General features: G+C 33.5%; 1 protein-coding gene across 1 annotated transcript; it reads left to right on the forward strand.

The window, feature by feature from the left end:
* Positions 1–33: 33 nt before the first annotated feature.
* Positions 34–19,641, forward strand: LOC124155177 (copine-8-like). Its single transcript, XM_046528894.1, has 9 exons — positions 34–479; positions 707–974; positions 1,116–1,316; positions 3,906–4,037; positions 5,395–5,523; positions 5,948–6,080; positions 14,373–14,539; positions 14,692–14,886; positions 15,326–19,641. Exons 1-9 carry the CDS (start codon positions 394–396, stop codon positions 15,662–15,664), a joined length of 1,650 nt encoding a protein of 549 aa, XP_046384850.1. The 5' UTR covers positions 34–393; the 3' UTR covers positions 15,665–19,641.
* Positions 19,642–22,593: the final 2,952 nt, after the last annotated feature.

Consider the following 22,593-nt stretch of genomic DNA (forward strand, 5'->3'; position numbering starts at 1 on the left):
GCTGTTTAAAATCGCTCGATCGTTCGAGAGATCGAAGTCGAATTGAAAGCATGGAAAAAAAGCGAAAGACGTACTGTTAGTTAGTTCACATCACGGTCACAAAAGCGCTACTAGAGCTTGCTATTTTTATTCCCGAGGAAAAACATGATTCACATATTTCTTAAATATTCTGCGCCTGGGCGGCTGGTTTATTTTACCTGCGGGGCGAGACTTCGATCCATTTACCCTTGTCCACAAGATTGTTATCATTTCATCTGCCATGGTCTGCCATATTGACTTCGGGTTACCTGAAGAAGAGAGAAAATAGAATTGATTCAAGAATCTTTTCTTGTGTAAATTGTGATCATTTATATTTAACAATTCAATGTGGCTATCTCAAACGTAGTGAACGTGATGAAGGATTGGGATAATAGCACCTCATTTTCCCCTGGAACTGCTGCACTACCTGCGAGCGAAGTTGAGATTACAATATCATGCAGGTATTTATGCAAGATTTCAATTCATAATTATTTCCTGTACTTTATTTATTTCATACATCTGGATTCTCTTGAGTCAAAAATGCGCAAAAAAATTTAGGCAGTTTTTACAATCCAACGGGGGCCAATATATCTGGCAGTTAAAGGGTTAATCTTGAAAGCGACCTTGCTTTCTGGAAAACCCTTATTTTTCAAGGGAACAAAAATTTGAAAAATCTTATTTTTTTTAGGGGATTGCAGAGGAAGGACCTTCTATCCAAATCCGACCCAATGGTTGTAACATTTCATAAAATTTTTGGCGACAATAGGTGGTTGGAATTGAGTAGAACAGAGGGGATTGAAAATTGCCATGATCCCGACTTCACTCGCAAAGTTATACTTCCATACCATTTTGAAGAAGAACAGCCATTGATGTTTAAAGTGTTTGATCTAGATGCTGAAACAGATGACTTATCCAAGCATGACTTTTTGGGAATGGCTGTTTGTACATTGGGTCAGGTGAGTGGTGATCATTTACAATCAGAAATTTCACCTTCTACCATTGCTACAATTAATTTTCTTAGGTTGTTATTTAAGAATTAATTTTTTGCCATGTACTTAGTAAGTGACCTTATTGTAATTTTTTCGCTCCTGTTGCAGCTTATATCAAAAGGAAAAGTTAAAATGCCTCTATCAGGGCTTGAAAATGAATATAAGGTAGATGGAAACTTTGGAACTATTATATTAAGTGTTGAAGAACTAGCAGTCGTCAGAGACAATGTCCGATTGGAGTTTGAAGGCCGCCGCTTCGAGAAAAAATGCTTTTTTGGCAAACGAGATCCATTTCTTGTAATTACTAAGGTTGGTTAGTAAATATATAGATGTATTAATATAATTCAGAGCAATCACTTGTTTTGTGTTTTTTATGGGGGTGCAATTTTTGCCACTCCTCAATAATTCAAACCTTTTTTTCTCATGCCATCAAATTTTCATATCCTCCATCCCATTTTAAAAGCTTTTCCTCCTCCCAACCATTCTGAGCTGCATGCCCCTTCCAACCAACTTTATCATTCCCTAAGGCTACTTTCTGACTATCTATCCTATTACCATGTTTTGTGCGATTCAAAGTGCACAATTAACAATCGATGGCATATGGCTTTAAGACTATAAATTTAATATGACGTACGGTATGCACTATGCCTGATGGAAATGGGTACCATGCTGTCTAAACACAGATTGATATGTCTGAAGACATTTTTACTGTCTCATTTTTACTTCAATTTAGGTTGCAATTGGCAGTGAAAAGTTGAATCAACTGAAAGTGCCCTATACTTCAGATTCCTCATTTACATATTACATATGTTCACCTTATCTCATCAAATATTTTTACTCCTTCATTGAATTAAAAAATAAAAATATATCTGTCTCACTCCGTGTCTTAATAAGTAGAATCTTTATTCCCTTAAGATGGCTATTCTGACAAAAATCAACACAACATTTAAACTTTTTAAATAAATAAACTGTAACTATAGCAACAACACACATATTTGTCTTTTTTTTTCTTAAATTTAACTTTTAACATTTCCCCTTGATGGGCAATGGTTTAATATCATTCTAAACACTTTTTTTTATCGTTAACACACAATGTTGCCTTTGTCTTGTTTTTCTTTTAACTATAATTCCAACATTCAAAAGTTTTCATTTTAAATTCTTTAAAAAATGTTCTACATAATCTTGATGTTATCAACTTCACCAGCAGTATTTCTTTTCTTGTTAATGGTCATTCCAGTCTTTATATCAACTCACCAACCTGTCTGTTTGTTTGTCTGGTACAAATCTTGTAACTCAAATTTGACTCACTTCCTGTGAAGCAAAAACGCTGAAATTTTGCACACTTCTTCATTTCCGATGACAATACATGAAAATATAACTTTTTCTCTCCAACTTTCTCCTTTAACTCTCCCCTTTAACCACCCCCCAGTCAACCTATAGCCCCCCTATACGTCACTTTTGGTTTTTCGGGGTCACTGAGTTTTTTTGCTTTGTGTCATATATAAACGTTGCTCATCCCCTGTAATCTAAATATAAAGGCTGGTTTTTTAAAAAAAAATTTTTTATAAGAGCTTATTTTACAACAAGTAGCCAGGTTATCCTAAATTCCTAACATAGAGCCACTTACCCAATGTTTTCTTGAACTTATTATATTTTTTCTCCAAATATGTACCATAAATCCCTTACCCTACATACTTCATGAGTTTTTCAGATGAATAAACATATGATTCTGTCAGACACTCCTAATTCACGCCTTTTAAGAGTTTATCAATTTATGAACATCATTTTCTGCCTGACTGGTTAAGTCAACATAGCTTCTTTTTTTATTTTCACACAAGCCTCTTGGAAACACCTCCCGTGTTTGGAAAAACCCTCAGGCTTTTCATCCCACACTTCTTCGTGGATGGGACAAATTTTCACATAAACCCTTTGGAAACACTTCCCTGTTCAGAAAAAATCCCTCAGGTTTTTCAACCCACACTTCCAACACAACATTTACAATTTTTTTTAATAAATAAACTTACTAGCAACAACCAATTGCCTGAGACATATATTTTAAATTTAACTTTTAACACATTGACCATGCTGACTATCCATTTGTTTCCATGCAACAGGATACATTTCTAGGGCATACTTTTTGGACTAATTACACTAAAGGCTTGGCATATCTCCCAAACATTTGGGTGGGGGGATCCAAACACCACGACCCTCCCTGCTGCCTTCCCTTCACTGACAGAAGTTTCTTCCTTGCTCCTATGACAAGACGTGTAATCATTGGTGAAGCCAAAATTTCAATTAACAATTGCATGCTTTCTGCCCTGATTTTCTCCTCACCTCAACCCATGGTCACAATAGATGGAGTTTGCCATGTATTTAAAGCCACTTCTCAAAAACTTGGTATTCCATTTTAATCCTTCCTCATTCTTCAACCAGAGACTTGAAGAGCTAGAGGAGTGTCATCTGGATGCTTTAATTTACAAGATGGCCTACAATAACTGTAAATAATTATATTTTTATACAGGTATCCCTTCTTTTTAAAGCCTGCCAAATTAACTTACATTATTGTCACCTGTTCCCAATCAGATTGAATGATGTACAACAGTAATGTAATGGTTGATGTTTGGAGTCAGAAGTGCTGTTGTCACAGACAGGGGCGAGTCCAGGATTTCTTTCTGGGGGGGGGGGGGGGCACAAGCAAGGCTGTATCCACAATTTTGTTCTGGGGGAGGGGGGCACAAGGATGCCTCATAATACAAAACGAGCGCAATGATAATGGGACCATATTGAAAATGTTGCATATATTTTAAGGATCTGGGGGGGGGGGGGAGACGTCCCCCCCCCTAGATATGCCTATGGTCACGGACAACTGTTCTATAGCAGGCATTTTTCCTCCATCAGGTGATTGAATCTGGAGATTATGTGGTGGTTTACAAAACAGAAGTTCAGAGAGCCACTCTCAATCCAAAGTGGAAAAGATTCACTCTACCAGTGAGAAACTTGTGCAACGGAGATGTTGATAGGACAATTAAGGTAACACTTGATCATATCTCTCTCTCAAAAATCTTGAGCTTTAATCTCTCTGGGAGTTTTTGCCACGCAGTGAGGGTGACTATGCCGTTCAGTTTGCAGTGCATAAAGAAATATATACTATGCTGGGACAAATTTGTCACAAGTGCATTCAAAATTGAGGCTTGGGTTGTGCATTATGCATTAACTTTTGGCAGTAGTCCAGTGCTGTTCTCTTACTACATGGTGAAAACACCCAGACTGTTTCTACATGAAGTTGTGTGACAGAGGCCAAATTGTGTTGCGATCTTGCTGGGAGCTTAAACATCACAGTAAGATAGCCTTTGGGTAGTAACATTAAAGAGAATTAAAGGTTTTTTTTGGTGATGCACATAGAATAAGTTTCAGTGAGTGCTTAATGGAGACTTAGGTCCAATGCCACTCTGAATGATGTTTTTTATATACAGTGGCTCCCACAGATAACCAACTCACTATTAACAAAGTCCTGCTTTAAACAAAGGGAAAGCCATTCCCTGTCAAAAAAGGCCATTATACCAAATTATAAAAAAATCTGCTTTTAACAAATGCATATTTAAAGCAGTTTGGTTCGGAATGAAGTTGGTCTCACGGCAAGATTATATTTTCAACCTCTTCTATGTTGTTATAAAATATTATGGCAATGTTATATTCGTTTTAAGAAGCAGAGAGCTCTATCAATATCCAATATTTTCTTCCAATAATGCTCAAAAAGAAATCTACCATTATCATCACAGCTCCTCTTCTCAGACTAAAAGAATACATTAAATGCCACCCCTGCCATGGGCTGGGAAAAATCTGTCTCTGTAAAGCACCGGCCAACTCCCAACCCCTCTCCCCAACTCCACGATCGACCCTCCCTGTGTTAATCAGTCTTTTGCAGTTTCCTTCTGTACTTTGTTCTGTGTTACCTAAGTGTACCTATTTGTATAGACGGTCTTGCAATATTGAACACAATGGATGGCAATAAAAGAGGAGAAAAGTGTTATGTTTAAATAAAAAATGTGAAATTTTCATGGACATTCACAAAAAAATACCAATGTCATGAAAAAAGTAAGAGATTTAACTCGGTAATTTATAAATTTAATTATATGTATACTTTATAAGGTAGATTTCAAAATTGAGGAATCTACTAAGTGCGTGACTTACTCATTGAAATATATCCACCCTACAATTTGACTACATCTACACCTAAGAGGTATGCAATTCTGTAATAATTTTTTAAAATCAAATTCAAGGTGTTTTTGTAAATGGCAGTTCTGTCTGCACATCAATTATTTCAAATTGCTTCATAACTTTAACTCCAGAGGTTTATCCAAAAGTTGAATTATTCCATGTTCATCAGGTGGAGTGCTATGAATACAACGGTACTGGGAAACTTATACTAATTGGAGACTTTGAGACCACTTTAAGAGACCTCAGTGATGGCCCTTGCCCAAGAAATATTTATCGACTCATAAATAAAGAGAAAAAGGTATTTTTAGTCTTAAATCTAATTTTAGGCTAATTTTTCTGTCTTCTATCAGGCCTTTTCCCTTCTCATTTGACAGATTAATGTTTGAGAGATATGCTATTGTGAGAACCAATTTTTCCACATCTCTTGTAGTGTCTAATGTTTACAAAGTTTTATGCATTATTATGAAGCTGGACCATCAATTGCTCAGAGGAGAAAATGTATCATATTACGTTTTGTAAAAAATATAATAAGGAATTCTGATTCTAAGTAATTTCTTAAAGTAAATTTTATCTACATTATGACCAAAATCAGGACAGCGTTATGAATTAGGCATTTATAAATTGTGGTCCTCTCACAATCTCAAATGGAAATTTATCAATTACCTCTTGCTCTCCTCTCGCATTGGAATAGTGAAAAGGCATACAATAACACTCAATTTCAGGAAAAGAAGCATAACTATTCAGACTCGGGTGAAATAGCACTGACCTTCTTCCAAATGCAGAGGATCAACTCTTTCATGGAGTATATTAAAGGTGGTACTCAATTGCATTGCACATTTGCAATTGACTTCACAGGTAAAATTTTCATTTTATGTCTTCCCTTCAAACATGTATTAATAAATGTGCACCATCCCTGTTCCATTAAGAGATCAAAATATATTTAAAGTAGACCAAGAATACATATCCTATGGCCCATTACCAGGCTAATAATTGTGACATACAGGAAACGCACACACTTTTTGCACTCAATCCAATGTACAGGTAGCATAAGATTTAAAACTGTACACTGAGAGAAAGTGAAGGGCGTACTCAAAAGGGCCCAGCAAGGGTACATTAAATACACACTGTCCCATTTCAAGTGTAAGTGTATAGCAACTGTGGAACTGAACATGAAATGTACTAATGAGTGAACAAGATGTACAGTGGCATGTCATCACTGGCATAAAATGTACATTGTACACACATCGGAACATGGTACAGCCAAAACCTTAGCTGGAGAATGTAAGTAAGTTACAGTAAGTAAAAGCAGTTCAAAATAATGTTTAGTTAAACTCATGATCTCCAATGCGAGGATGAGTTAACTCCAGTTTTCATGCTCCGCAAAATTTTAACCAGACATTATAAAACTGCCCTTAGTGCACGCTAATTGTACTCTTGATTTATGAAAGTTATATGAAAAATATATCTTTAAAAGTAATGCGCACACTACGCATATGCTACGTTTACATCAGGAGAAGCACAAAATGAGTACGTTTCCTGTATGTTACCATTTTCAGCAGGAAAACATCCATTAAAATATTCTCCCTGGTCAACCACATTTTCCCTCCTTAAAGTATCTTTCATTAATTATTATATGGCTCAATCACTCAGTGTTACTGTCCAAAGTTTGGTTTGATAGCTGAGAATAGAGCTTACCCAAAAATTAGCTCATGGTGTGCAAATTTAGCATAAGATGTTCAGGATGTAAATTTCTTTCCTAAGGTAACTAATGATATCCCACAGTCAGATTTTCCCACTGTGAGATTTTTAAGTGTGAGGGATCATTAATCACATGTTTGACCTAAATTTGTACCTGGGATATTCCTGTCAGTAGTTCATACATCAATATACTCATCAAATCATAATGAATAAATTCCCTTCACATTTTAATTTTTACATTCATTTTACACATATTTTCCAATCCTTACTTTACATTTTAGGTACTAACACTTTCGGTGAGCAATAAATATACCATTTTGGTATAGCCACTGTAAATATGTGGCCACCACACAGCTGACTGCCATTTTAAGGTCACTTTCAAAAGTCAGTCCTCATGGCCAACGCAAGTAACTAAGTTTTCCACTGCGCTTCATATTCGGGTATTGGCTCTGCTCTTTATGCGTTAAGTGGCCAGTTTGACTCTTACTATCGATTAAAGTCATAATGAGGCAGTCTCCACCATCTCCAAATTCATTGAAATTCTTCCCAACCTCCTAAGCAAGGCCACAAGGAAAGCATAACTCCAAGCATGCTAATGTAAAAAAATAAGTAGTCTATTCAGAATCAGGGTTAACCTTGAAAATTACAAGGAGATAAACCCATCAACTCGCATTCATACATACTATTTTCATAGAAAATAGCTTGACAGGGACATCCATGTACATTTTTCACCCTTAAAAAAGTTATGACGCAACACACAATGCAATACTAGTGTGTGGGTTGCATAACAAATTTAACGTGTTTTGGAAACCCTTTACAACCATTCCAATTTCATATAGGTAGCTGTGGTTTCATTGCTAAGGAAAGATTGCAAACATTTATGAGCTCTTTAAAACATGATCTATGATATGTGAAATAGAGTGGGAAGTGAAAATTAACCTTAATGCCTGATGACCTGGACTTTTGTGAGGGTGGTGTTATTTGCACAAAATGGCAATTTCTTCAAAGATTAGATTAGCAAGAAAAGATTAGCTGATAGGAGAACTGAGTGGAGAGCTGCGTCAAACCAATCCTAGGATTGTTGACCAGTGATGATGATGATGGCAATTTCTTCTGAATTTGATAACCAGAAGCAAGACCAAAATTTTTCTGTTTACAAACTACAAAATTCCATCGCAATTGCTTTTTGTCAGCATTTGATCAATGTCTAATACTTTAAAAAATCAAAAAATAAAAGTTTACAGCCGAAAAATTAAAACCTATCAATGCTTTACTTTTCCTTACATACTTGCACTGCAAACATTACAATTAGATGGAATTTTATTTGCTTTAGAATTTATTGATGATTTTTTTCCGGGTTAATTCCACGTCGACTCATTTTTCTCCATCAATCCAAATTTAGGTAGAATCAGAAGTGAATGCATTCTATTACTAGAAATTTGGTTCTCTCACTTGGATATTTAGATATATTGAGTTAGGTGGTACATGAGTGATTGACCCAGAGCCAAACATTGTAAAGAAATGGCTTTTGAAAGCGAGAAAACTCAATCAATAGCCCAAAAGAAAATATTAGCTTTTATTAATATTAGTTTTTTAGCACTACATAGTATACCTCAACTAAAATTCTCACATTAATAAAAACACATACTCCATAGTTATGCAATTGATGCCCATAAATTATTTCAATTACGTAATACAAAATCATGTACTGATTATTAAAGATTAATGCAATGATATTAAATGTCATAATAAGCATATACGATGTAATTAAATCATTACATACTTTATCCAATGTAACATTGGGTAAAAATTTAAATCACATAAATAGAACATTAAATAATCTAAGCTCTATGGTTTTGGTAACAACTTTCCGACAAAAGGCAGACTATGGCAATATTGGTGTGGCTTTCTTTGCAATTATTTAATAAATGTCCAATTTATGAACAACTATACTTACACATATTTTCAAATTCAGCAAACCTTTGCCAGCATTGAGAGGAAGGAAATCACAGTTTATCGAATTAAGATGTTGTTTAAAACTAGTATAATTTTCCTCCTATGACTTCATTCACTGATTTCTGTCAACCATTGAAAAACATCCATTCATGAATAAAGTTATCAACTGGCAGTGGTTTACTATAAAACAGATGTTACTTCCTCATCTGTCATTTATTTTTAAAGGGTTTTTGAATGTCTGATACATGCATTTCTTCCTTGCACATATGCTTATTGCTGTATGCATTTCATTGTATTCTTTTTACCTGACTCAAAACACTGATTGGTGTATGGCTAAGCTGGTATTTGCTTCACTTTCAATTGCATTTATGTCAACTTTGCACACGTTAGCACAGTTATTACTTTTTACTATAGCATGTATGTCTCACATTTTGTAAGATGAAAGGTTAATGGCACAAAAAATAGACATTCAATTAATACTCACAAAGAAATGCTCTGACAAGAGCTATTAAGCCCATATTCTGCATCAGTAATTTATCTAACATTCGATTTTTGTTTTGTATGTACTTGAAAACATGGTTGGCACCTAATTTTAGGAAAAGTTTAAAAACCACATCACTCATCAACTGTGTTATGACCACAAACAAATTTATTCCTCTCATCCAACTTTTCAATTTTTTCTACAAATGAAAAAAAATCTACATATCAGAAAGGTGTATTTAAAGGTTTAACAGCTCTTCATTGGAATTATTAAGTCTTGAACGTGCTAAGATTCCATCACCTAACAAAGGTTCACAAGCATAAGCGAGCTTTGGTTTTTTTTTTCTGCATGGGTCCCCAGGGTGCCTATGACTGCTCCCTTGTAAATTCAGTCTCCTATCTCAATGATTAACTTGCAAGTGTCTCAGTGAATATAGAATAAAAAATATCATGCATTTACGATGTAGAATTTATAGTTTCCACCTTTTTCTTGCATTGGGTTTTCAGGATTTATGTTTACATTCCACTCACACATAATAAGGGTTTTTAATTCTATGTTTGCGCTCCTTGCCACAATACCCACTGTAGACTTGCCTGTGCTCACAAGTCAGCTTATGCTCTTGATACTGCAGTTTAATGTCAAACAGTGTGTGCAATAAGTGCCTTCATTCTCCCAGCAAAGAAAGTGGTTCTATTGTAATACATATGTGCGTTACCTTCCCCTCCATTGATTTTTAAAACTTTTCCATGATAGAGTGTCAGAAGTGAGTCTGTTGCTCTATGCACATTCGTTAATACTCCCATACATATTATGTATCACGTTTTAGCAGTTTCTAATCACCACTCAAATATGCTGTAATAGTTACCCATATACTTCAATTGTGTCAGTAACTTCATTTGATTTTTAGTTTTCAGCTAAACTTGGCCTCATAATGCTTTCTAAAGGAGAATATAGGATTTGACAAAGCTTTTTGTAACTTTAAGTAATAGCCCATTATGATGGATTATTAAGTCAATTTTCTTGCTGCATTCATTTTGCTTCAATAGTTTACAAATAAATAGGTGTTATGAATGCATAAAAAAGTGAAATTGTGTAACAAATCATAGTTTACATTTCATTTATTAATTCCTATGACAATACATGCATTAGAAAAGCATTTTCTATTTATAAAATTTTTGACTTCCTGTAGTTTACTTAACCTATCTGAACCAGTAGCATTTTGCAGTCATGGACCAATATTTAATCCAAATATAAATGTATTAAATAAAATAATTTGACTTGTAGTAATTAAAGGCATTAATTTGAATTCCAATGTCATTTAAACATATTCGGCATTGAATGCGAGACCTTATGACTAGAGTACTGGAAGGTAGCATACTTTTACTTAAAGAAACAACCATAGCAATAGGCTACCTATACGTTGGGAAAGGTGGAAGTGTTGTATGTATGTGCCTGAATATTTCCAGCTTTTAGAGAGTTAAAACGGTGGATATGGTATTTTAAATTGTTTGTAAAAAATTAAATACATTAAGTAGTAAAATAGTACATTATCAACCCACTTACTGACACAATATGTTGGTACTTAACAACTGATTTCAAAAGTGAAGTAAAAATTTATTACATTTCCAAAAATATCATTGCCCTACATACAACTATAAAATCAAGGACTGGTTTTCCATATTTTTAATATTAATTTGTAGAGTGTGTGCTCATTTTTGTGCTACAGCTCATGAATTAAAGAGATAAGAAGCAGTTGAGCCTGGGATTCCATACTTGAATACCAGATGTTCATACAAGATGGGACTGAGCCATTTGCAGTAAAAGACTACAAAGGAAGTGCAGGTAATAATTCCTAAATCATCCCAGAGGCTGGATGGTACTTTATTAGTATGGCATTATTTAGTATGTAAGGGATGGTGGTCTGTTAATAGATAATAGTGACATAATCAAGTGATGTATAATGCGAATTTCTAGCTAGCCTTAACTCATGCACAACAGGATGTTCATTATGAAGAAGTCAATCATTAATCAATTGAAGGCAGTAACTAATTACCTTTAAATACCAATGCATGAATAAAAAAATTGCTGCCATGAAAGTTCAAGCTCTTTGGCTTTGTTAACTCTTGGCAGCAGTTAATATTCATTTACAGTTGAAGATGCAAGGGGTAAATAATAAGCAAATCTAAGTTCACAGGAATTTGGATGGCCCACAAGTAACTGCCTATGACTCTAAACTAGATGAAGCCGCGTGGTCATAACCAATAACAGCGAATCTAAGAGTGATGACCCAGAGGTCAGGGTTACAAGCTGTCACACTTAGGATTTTCTAACCTATCAATAAACAAATAATATACTTTATGAGTGATTTCTATACATTACTAAGATAGATACCATGTTAAGAGTGAAGATTTGCATAAACCTGTGCATATACTAATGTTTTTACTTCATGTATTTAGGCTAAAAAAAAAAAAGCCTCAAAGCTCACAAATTTGCACTTATTAGAAATTTTGTGGAAATTCCCTTTAGACCAACCACTGATTCCTTAAAAAGACTAGTAAGACAACTATTCTGAATTCTATTCGGGAAATCATATTCCATACCCCTCGAACTCCACAGGATCCATTTCCTTTCTACTCGTCCACCACCATGTTAATAATAAAAACTTTTGAGCTAAGTCGCCGCCTCAATTTTTGGGTGGCAAATTTCGTTGGTTGGTGATTTTCTCGAGGGATTCTCAGAATTGCTTGAGAAAGTGACCAGCATCTGTCAGGAAACATTTGGGCCACCCAAAAACTGACGTAGCGACATAGCCCAAAAGTTTTTATTTAACATGACAAGTACCCGCGAAAGTTTTAATGGAGAATTTCGTCCACCACCCCCAATAGGTTCCCAGGCTGAGGCCTGGTTACACAATGCATTAAAATGTTTACATGTAAATGCATAAATGAAAGGATGAATACAAAAATGTACTCTGTAATCGACCAACTTACATAAATATAAGAATTAAAAACTGAATTTCTTCCAAGTAATTTAGTTTATAAACTGACCCCTTCCATACATGCCCCGTTTCAGCCCATTTTCGGTTGAAAAAGAGATCTGGCCTGATTTAGGAAGCAGGCAAAAAACAAAAAAAAACCCTATGAATGTTTTAATGTAGGTAAATTTTCATTTTAAGTTTGCCAGGGCTAATTTGGTGACTGTTGAAAATCATGTATGAATAAGGTACGTTATTTTCATAATTTGTTTTTTTTTTCATTCTCATTATACACCATTTATACTCTCTACATATGAATTTGCTACAAGTGACTACTCATTCTCTGTGATGCAAACACAATTTCGATTTCTATCAGCTTATGAATTTCACCATATTTTTTGCATACTACTACTGTGGTTACTGATATGCTGAGAATAGCTTGTCTTTCTGGCCATCTTCATTACATTTACTATGAATGACAAACTGTACATATCTTCTTTTACATTCTTATGCTGTTTAAGGGCAAGATGCATAATTGCGACTGTTCTTGCAATTTTTATTGCATGGTCCATAGAGGCAATCAATTAAGTGTTACATTGAATTGATTTTAAAATTTGGATTTAATCAAATGATCTGCTACGAAATTATGCATAAATTGTGCATCAACAGCATGAAACTCCAGTGTATATACATTAATCACTTGGTGTTGTAAATTGATATAAAGAATGTTGAGTGTTTTTTGTACACTTTATGCTGTTGCACTCAAACTATGTGTTGTGATGCATTGGAAAATTTACCATAGCTGCCTTTTGAAATTCTAGGCACATCAAGACAAAGCACCTCCACATAAGAGTTCTAAATGAAAAAATATGATAAAATTGTAGGTTGGTGCTCATAATTCTAAATTATTAAAATAATTATGCAAATCATAAAAGAATTAACATTATAAGGTTGCATAAAATGAAGCTAATATTGAAATAAGTAATTAATTTTACTAACAGTAATATATTAGCATACAATGAAATAATTCATATTTATTTATAATGGGAAATAATAGTTAATTAAAGCAATTAAAACAGAATATAAAAAATGAACCATTACGGTTATAGAACATAAGGACTATAAATTTGGTAAAAAGTATATTGATTTTTCAAATGAAATATAAATGATGAATGTTTATATTGAAACATTAATAAAAAATTCCTTTCCAAAGGCAGTAACTATTCCTAAGGATATTTTTAAACTACGTATAAATGTTTAATATTATCATTAATTTCCTGTGCAAATTTTTAGTTTTGGATCTCAAATTATTTTAAATGAACATGAATTACAACTATTTTCCCTCCCTATCTAGCCCATTATTATTTATTGATTTTTGTTAAGAAAAAGAAAAAAGGCATGATCTAAAGGGCCAGCGTCACTCAAATTAATTTCTTCAAAGGAATTTTGGTTTGCAACATGTATAACAATAGCCTTTGGGGGTGATGCTTTGCATAGGAATATAAATAGTCCTTAATACCCCTAATGAACATAAATTTTTCTTGGAAAGCCTCAAATTTAAATTTCCTTAAAATTAAAACCTCAATTTTTTGCAGCATGCAGGTTTGGTTAAAACAGTTTACATTGTCATGATTGGTAATCCATTCCGTGCAAAGAGGAACTACTTATGAATTTCTACATTAAGCACTGAACTCATTTCAACACTGATGCTTTATCAGAAAATTGAACATAATACAATTTCTCTTAGCTTATAGATATCCAAGGATGGATTCAGGTTGCTTCATCATAACAAAATATTTAAGCACCTATAAATATATCTATTTGAAAGAGAATTTTAACTTTAATGAAAATATATTCCTAATTCAAACAATTCTGCAAATACAGCTATCCTTTTTTTCCAAATTTTGTTCAACTAGTTCAAATTAAATTAAATGTATCTCTTTCTACGCAGTCACATGTGTTTGTTTACTTTGATTTGATATTTATTATTGTACAGAAAATATGTATACCTAATACTTTGTCCAATCACAATATCCAGGGTCCAATGGCGATCCAAACACACCATATTCTCTTCACTACATCGGAAAGGAACCAAATAGCTATGAGATAGCCATTCGAGCAGTGGGTTCTATAATTCAGCATTATTCCTCGGACAAAGATTTTGCTGTCCTAGGATTTGGAGCAAGACTGCCACCTGATGGAAGAGTATCACATGAATTTTTCGTAAATCTGAAGAGAGATGATCCTTACTGTCATGGTCTAAAAGGCAAGCGTAATAAATAATTATGAGCAAATTACAATCACATGATAAAAACCACATATTCACATCATAATTAGATTTTTGTAATCTGAACTAGAGAATTTTATTTCCAGGAGTACTGAAAGCATACCACCATTGCATCAGAAAAGTGCAGCTATATGGCCCTACAAATTTCTGCCCTGTGATAAACCATGTAGCTAGATTTGCTGCTACTTACAGAGATGGGAGTCATTACTTCATTTTACTTATAATGACTGATGGAGTCATAACAGACATGAACAAGACAGTTCAGGTAAATACATATCCACCACTCCGCTAAATTATTCCCTGATTTTTTTTCATAATTGTCACGTAGTTTAAAGATGTGCAAGTAATCAATATGGGAGATCCTAAATCCTTTGAACAGTTGCAAAAAATTTGATGTCACATATAGAAGAGACGTTATAGAAGTTTGTAACGTTTTTTATTTTTCTTTGGTTTACTCCACTTTCAAATACACTTTAAATAAATCAATCTCGGGAGAGACACCCGTCGGCCATCACTCTTACAATGCAACCCCTCTTTCCACACACCTCCTCCCGCGCCGTCCACAACCACAACAATCACCTCCCTCCACCTCTGCTGCTTATTATTACCTTCCCCGGTTCACGTCACACCAAAATCCACAACAAACAACTTAAATTTATATGTTACAAGTTAAAAGTTGCCGGCCTCGTTTTGTTTTCACATAGGCCATCGTAGATGCCTCCTGCCTACCAATGTCTATCATCATCGTTGGCGTGGGATCAGCAGACTTTTCAACCATGGAGGAATTGGATTCTGATACCACTCCGCTGACTGCTCCCAATGGTACAAGATGTATTCGCGATATAGTGCAATTTGTTCCCCTTCGTAATTTTCTAGATCATGGTATAGATGCTCAGACAGCCCAGGTGAGATTGGCAAAAGAAGTTTTGGCAGAAGTTCCTACTCAATTCCTCACCTATATGATACCAAACAAAATACTGCCAAAGCCAGTTCCTGAAGGATCAGAAGCTGTTTTCCTACCACCTGATCCAGAGTTACTTTAAATCAAGAAAAACAAATGGCACCAACACCAAGAAAATTAAATTAGGCGGTACATAAACCATCAAATTTTATACTAAGAAAGTACGAAGTTAACATTTTTTAACCCTTTATAAGACATCAAACAACTATAATTATATTGAAATACTTAATTAAAGTATATAAATAGTGGATCATATTAAATATTATCACATACATATTCGACATGATTACATGCTGATTAAAGGCTAAATCTGAACACATATTAAGCAATTATCTATCAAAGTTTAAGAGAAAATTGTACTCTGTTATGAATCTAACCTTCATCCAGATATATATGGATGATAAATATGCCTCTTGGTTATAAATTATTCAGGAAGAAGAATATCCGTACGAGAGGGCTTGCTAATGTTTCATTCTATGGATAGATTATGTGAGCAAACTGGCCAAGAATGATGAAAAAGCTGCAAGTTAACTCTATGCTGTTTGCGCAGGGATTGAAATGTACATACATGTATGCTCTCCTTTATATATATTGAGCATTTCAATTGGAAAAATTCTTGTCACTTACAAGGAAAGTTATTGGAAAGGGTACTGCAAAGATGAGGTCCCAGTCTATTCCATAGATGCTTGATTTTTAAATGTAGCCACCAAGGATTTATTTGAATTGGCTCTAAAAATTGTCCTCAGCAAGGTAATAAGAGCAAATAAGTCCATTTTCCCAGTATTTCACAATAGAGTATTTGCAATCAACAGAATTGCGTTGAAAAATTACAAATTCAATTGATAATATTATCTCAAATAAAGAATTTGGTTGATTTCCTTAGCCAAAATCATGGTTCACATCCCTATGAAATTCAGATCACCATACAATCGACATTGCAAAAGTGACTTTCGTTTAAAGAGTGAAGCTCACGTAAATGCACAGTGGGTTTGCTCTGCATAAAATATATCATTGCTCTTTATCCTATAACATAATGTTATATTAATCACAGCTCACATTTAATTATCATACGTACAGTGCCTTCATACATGAAATAATTATTTTATGATGTGAATGTTTCCTTGTTTAGACTAGAGTTGATATAATGCTTATTAGAATTAATTTAAACACACGTCATTGTGATAAAAATGGAAACAAAGTTATTTTTGGGCAATATGATTACTTGTATGACAATTAGTAAATACTAGTTACATTCAGTGGTTCTATCGAAATATGTAATTTAAATTATCAACTACAGACCTGGAAAATGATTTCAGCTAAGGAAAAATTGAGGTATACATATTATTTACAACAATCCCACCATGAGATTTTAGTGAGTTCTAAGTAATTTTTTATTGAATGAACCCTGACAGAAATACAAGTTCATTGAACGCACTCTTTAAAATTCTGAATTATGAAGTAGAATACGCAATGAAATACCTATGCATGGATGAAAATGATTTTTTCATGAAATCCTTCAACAATAGCAGCATCAAGAGATCAAATTATATAATTGAAAGAAAATGTGGCTATTTGAACATATAATAAGAGTATTCAATAGTTAATGATCGAACATTTTTTGAGTAATTCTAATCAGCTTAAACCGATGATCACTATTAAAAATTTTAAATTATCAATTTCTAATTTAAATAAAGCCAAAAAAGGATGGATTCGAAAGTAGAAATGGGAAGGGAATTTTCTGAAGAATCATTTCAAGTGAATGAGTTATGATATCGTTCTAAGTACATTAGCCTTCATTGCCTAAACTTGTTCATTCAATCTCATTTTCACGGAGATGATAATACATACTGACTTTATTGTTCCACACAAAAAAATGTTACAATTCTGACCACAATTTTGATAGCATCCATGAAACTTCAAACCAGTTGTTAAGTTATGCTTAAATTTTTTCTAAGAAAAATACCTAAACTAACACATAAGGAACATAAATCCTTAATATCAATGTACTTAATATCAAACTGTACTTCAGTAAGAATATATACATATGTATAGGTATATATCATAAAATTAGCTGAAAAGCAATGACTATTATAGTTGATGTGAGAATCAGCTCAAAGTATCCGTCCATTATTGGATTGCAAAAAATCAAATAATATTCCACGTAAGCTCAAACTGCATAATCAAAATATTAATTGAATAATACTACATATATGAAAAATGAATCTAAAATAATACGCCTTAAAAGAATGCTTTTCCAGTGATTGAAGTTTTGCTCTAACATAATATTAATACATTTTATTATGAAGATTTAGGCATTATTTTTATATGCTGTAATGCAAAATATTGAGCAAGATCTAAAGTATTCTCTAGAGGGGAAAAATATCATTAGTCAAATGTAAATTACATTTACACAATGCATGTCAATCTAAGATTACATATAGATAATAATGATAAAGTTATTATGCCCGTTGGCAGTTCCCTTTTATTGAGGGATGAATAAAATTTAGAAATGTTAACTTCATATAGTTACAACCAGTGTAGCTTAGTGGGGATGGATGATTGCCTATGTCCCCAACTCGATGTTGCTTTGAATGTGTTCATTAATTAGGGGATGCATGCCTATAAATTATATTGATGTATTCAATTAATCATGTAACTTGAGTGTTTATACTAAATATGACTGTACGAAATTCTTTTTCTATTACATCAGTCATCTTTCACAGAATGCCTGAATTTAGCATATTCTGTCTATGACAGCCTCTAATCATATTTATGATCAATTAATAAAACAGTTCTAAGATCATTACATACTCAACAAGATGTTACGATAGTAATAGGAAATCAAATACCATAAACAATCACATATGTACTTTCATAAACATTACCCATCTTTCAAGAGAATGAAAATTCAGTGAGTTTTCCGGTCATATCAAAATCAATGAGAATTACTGTCCATCACCTAGCATTAACTATGAAAATAAGGTATTGTGTCTCTGACCACATTCACCAATTGAACTCATATTGGTCTGATCACATGGCCATCTGAAAAGAGAAGTGACTTGGCACATTGCGTTTAAAAACACGGACTCATCACACTGATCTTCACCTATTGATTCCTACATTTGCCACCCTCCCATGTGTTTTCATTAATTTTCAGTGTTCACAACAACTGAATACAGAAAATTAATATGGGCTTAATTACTTTTGATGGTGTTGAAATGTAAATAAAATGATATTTTAATGCATAAAAACACCAGCTACTGGATTGCTTAGGAATATTAGCATATTGATAAAACCAAATCTTGGCTAAAGCTCTCAAAGGTCATTACAGCTGCATTTATTAATCTCACTTTCTCCTCCACTGGACAGTTAACCTAAATAGTCTCAAAGAAAAAGAGACCAGCAATGTTACATAAAAATATTGGGCAATAACAGAATCAGTGCATGGTATTTTGCACCCAAAAATAGCAAATACACCAGAATACCAATTTTTCAGTCTAGTGATGACAAAATGGTCAATAACCACTGGCTTGTAAGAGCATCATTGTGTTCACTCATAAGATTCATATTGTTGCTCATTTTTACCTCAAATGAGGATTGTAAACCTAAGCATTTAGAGTCATGGTCAAAATTTAAGATCAATAATTTAAGGCTTCCAATATTAATGAAAGTGATGCTGTTCCTAAGGAAAATGTATCTTTGTTTCCACGGAGAAACTGGAATCATCATTTACAGCTAGATTATTGGTATTTCAAAAGCATGAAAGCTCAAAATGTTCTGTGATGGATGGCAAAGAGATTATATGCGTGCCAAATTATGCATTTAACTCCACCTACAAGGATTTTATAGTAAATCTCATCTGTTAACCTATCAAATGCTTTCAAGTTTAGACATTATGATGGCCATGGCTTAAAGGAAAGATATGATACAATTTTAGGAATTAATTATGATATTTGAGTCATTCTATAAGTATATACATTCTATAACTAGGATGGTTCAAAATAAATATTATTTTTTAAGACAAGCAACTATTTCACTAATTTCATTTATTCATTTTGATAGTTGTAGGTGCCGGTAATTTCCATTAATAAGATAAATTACATGTATAATAGCTCTCCTGAGCTAAAAGCCAGCCATAAAAAATATAGGTATATACTTATATATACTTATATATACATATATATACTTATATATATGACTTGCTTGTTGCATCAGCAACATTAATTTTCATTAAAATTATACAGTAATTAAAATGGGAGTGTACACAATCAGTTCTAATTTATCTTACCCTTACATAGCATAACTGGAAGCAAATGCAAATGAACTGGTCAAAGTAGCTTCAAGCTAGAAGTAACTTTGAATTCCAGCCTGGTACATTGCCCATATCCCACAGAGTATTGAAAAACTCATTTATTTCACTGCAGTCAATAGTAAGAAAGGACTGTATAAATCAAACTCTGCTGACAAATAAAAAACAATTATAACTAATTTGATTGGATTTTTATAGGCATATTTTAAAATTTCTCAATTAAACTGGGGCTTATTGTCGCTAAAATTTGATTACTCTTGCAAGTGTCATAAATAGAAAAGTCTATTTCAGCAAGCCAACAGGTAACAGTGAATTCAGTGTTTACCAATTCTTCAGATTTTGTTGCTGCATTACAATTACATATATAATATGGGGTGCCATCTAATGAAAAAGCACCTACATAAATTAGTTAATTATACCAAAAGGAAAATTAAATATCTCCATTGTTAAGTTTTGCTTCATTTCCCTAATTAATGATAAATTCCATTGATTGAAATATAATTCTTGAATTTCAAGCAACACACATTCATATTCATAACCACTTTTTCTCAACAAATGGGCAAATCAAATTTGTTTTAGTATGTATTTAATTACATTTCAGATTGCTATGACAAATGCATTTGAAAGATTTTGTGAGATATTCTGTGGTTATTATACATTTTACTTTAATGTCAGAGGTGGATGCAGGATAGGGACAAGTGGGGTCTAAGTGGGACTAACCTCTCAGCAGTAATGGGGGTCTTAACAAAATTACCATTCTATCCAGTGTGAATTGGATACCCAATGGGGGCTATACTCCCCTTAGTCCCCCCCCTCCAATAGATCTGCCACTTGTTGTAATGCCATTTAGATTTAAAAGCCTTATGCTGTGTTAACGTTTCCTCTGTATATATATGAACTTAAATAACTAAAATGTTATTTTTGGCATCATTCATGGATGATGCATGATTATTATACACAATATGTGCCTGTGTACCGATCTTGAAATATGAATGTCATTCATGCTCTGACATTTGAAGTGCAGGTACAAGCTGTAACCTGAAGTACAAAAGTTTTATTGCTTAATTAAAATAATATTCTTGTAATAATAAGGTTTATACATACTGCCACTCATTGTAATGTTTTGTGGTCATAGTAATCGAGGATGCTGTATGGCTGCATTGTCTTTTTATGAAATTTCAAGTGAATGTTATCAAATCACCATATTCTTACTATTGTAATTTTATCGAATTGATATAATCTTTTGTACAAAATATTTTGCATCTAAATGGTATGCAACTGCACTATTTTCCATGATGCTAATTACTGTTTTGTGAATGTCTTGCATTTTAAAGGAAAGCCTGAACATACATATATGCATGTATTTCATTATAGCTATGTAAATAAATTATGAAACAGCCATAATTTGTTCCTTGAATCCAATGGATTGCAATATTATTTCCATAAGGAAAATAGGAATGATTTAAATACAGGTCAACAATATAACTGTCATAGGTTTCATTTATAGATGAAAATACTGTCAGTGCATATATGTAATAATAATGAACAAATGATGCTCATGATGTGAGGATTGATCCAATGGACCCACCTTAATTGTCATAGTCATGGGTATTTTACTACAATCTCTTCTAATGTTAATGCATAATATTGCCATTATAATCAGCCAGGAAAATAAAAGCTGTCGAGAGAGCAAATCTGCATATAAAAGTGGGAAACCAAAGAATTTTTTCATATCCCCTAAGTAATTCTCATCCCTTTAATAAAATTTTCACAACTTCTCAAAATTGACTTCTTCGTTAACCATTTGTGGGGTTGCACAGGCAACAGGCCTCATTCACATATAATTTTAAAAATGTTGATTGTGATAGAATTTGGAAAATAAAGAGACCCATTTTATTTCTCAGTTTCTCAACCCTTTGTCTACCTTTCCAGAAACATACTAATTGTAGCAATAATTCAATAGCCTTAGCCCTTTCAAAGATAAGTTTGTTATTGCCAAGAGCTTCTGCCAAGTTGTTTGCTGCTGCAATCAGCCCTGGGCGGTTCGTTGAGTTTTCACTCTTGTGAGCAATTCCTTCTCTTGATCAGTTAATGAACCAAAACAACTAGGTAATGATGTCACCAACTTTAGAGAAGTGGATATATCCAAGCCTTAAATAAAAGCCTTCAAATAACTTGAAGGTTAAGCCTTGAAACTTATAAGAGTAAGGCTGAATGGGAAAGATTTTGTGTTATAACACATCTTTTTCTTCCACCGAATGAATACATTCTATGAATAGTAAATTCCTGCCAGAGTGAACAACCACACTCTGACATATGAACTTGTGCATTCAACCGACTCTTCTTATTTGCACTCCCAGCTCCTTCTTATTCTATGGTTCAAACTCTTTCATCTCAAGAGGGATAGTCAGTTACTCTTGCTTCTTACTCAAACAACTCCCTCTCTCACTCCGTAGGAGGTGCATTTCAATACCAAGAACAATGAATCTTAATTCTAATTATCTTCCAAGCACTCTGCTAGTAAATTTTAAGTGCATAAAAGTTAACAGATTCCCTTGGTGTATTGAATAGAATAATATTATGAAAATTTTAATGTAATACTTTTTTCATAATTCTACACCCATTGAACATTTGATCTAGTGATTTGAAGATCCAATAATTTGTCACCTAACAGCCAGGACCCTCCCCACAGAACTCAACAA

This window comes from Ischnura elegans, chromosome 3, assembly GCF_921293095.1.
Source record: "Ischnura elegans chromosome 3, ioIscEleg1.1, whole genome shotgun sequence".
Taxonomy (NCBI): domain Eukaryota; kingdom Metazoa; phylum Arthropoda; class Insecta; order Odonata; family Coenagrionidae; genus Ischnura; species Ischnura elegans.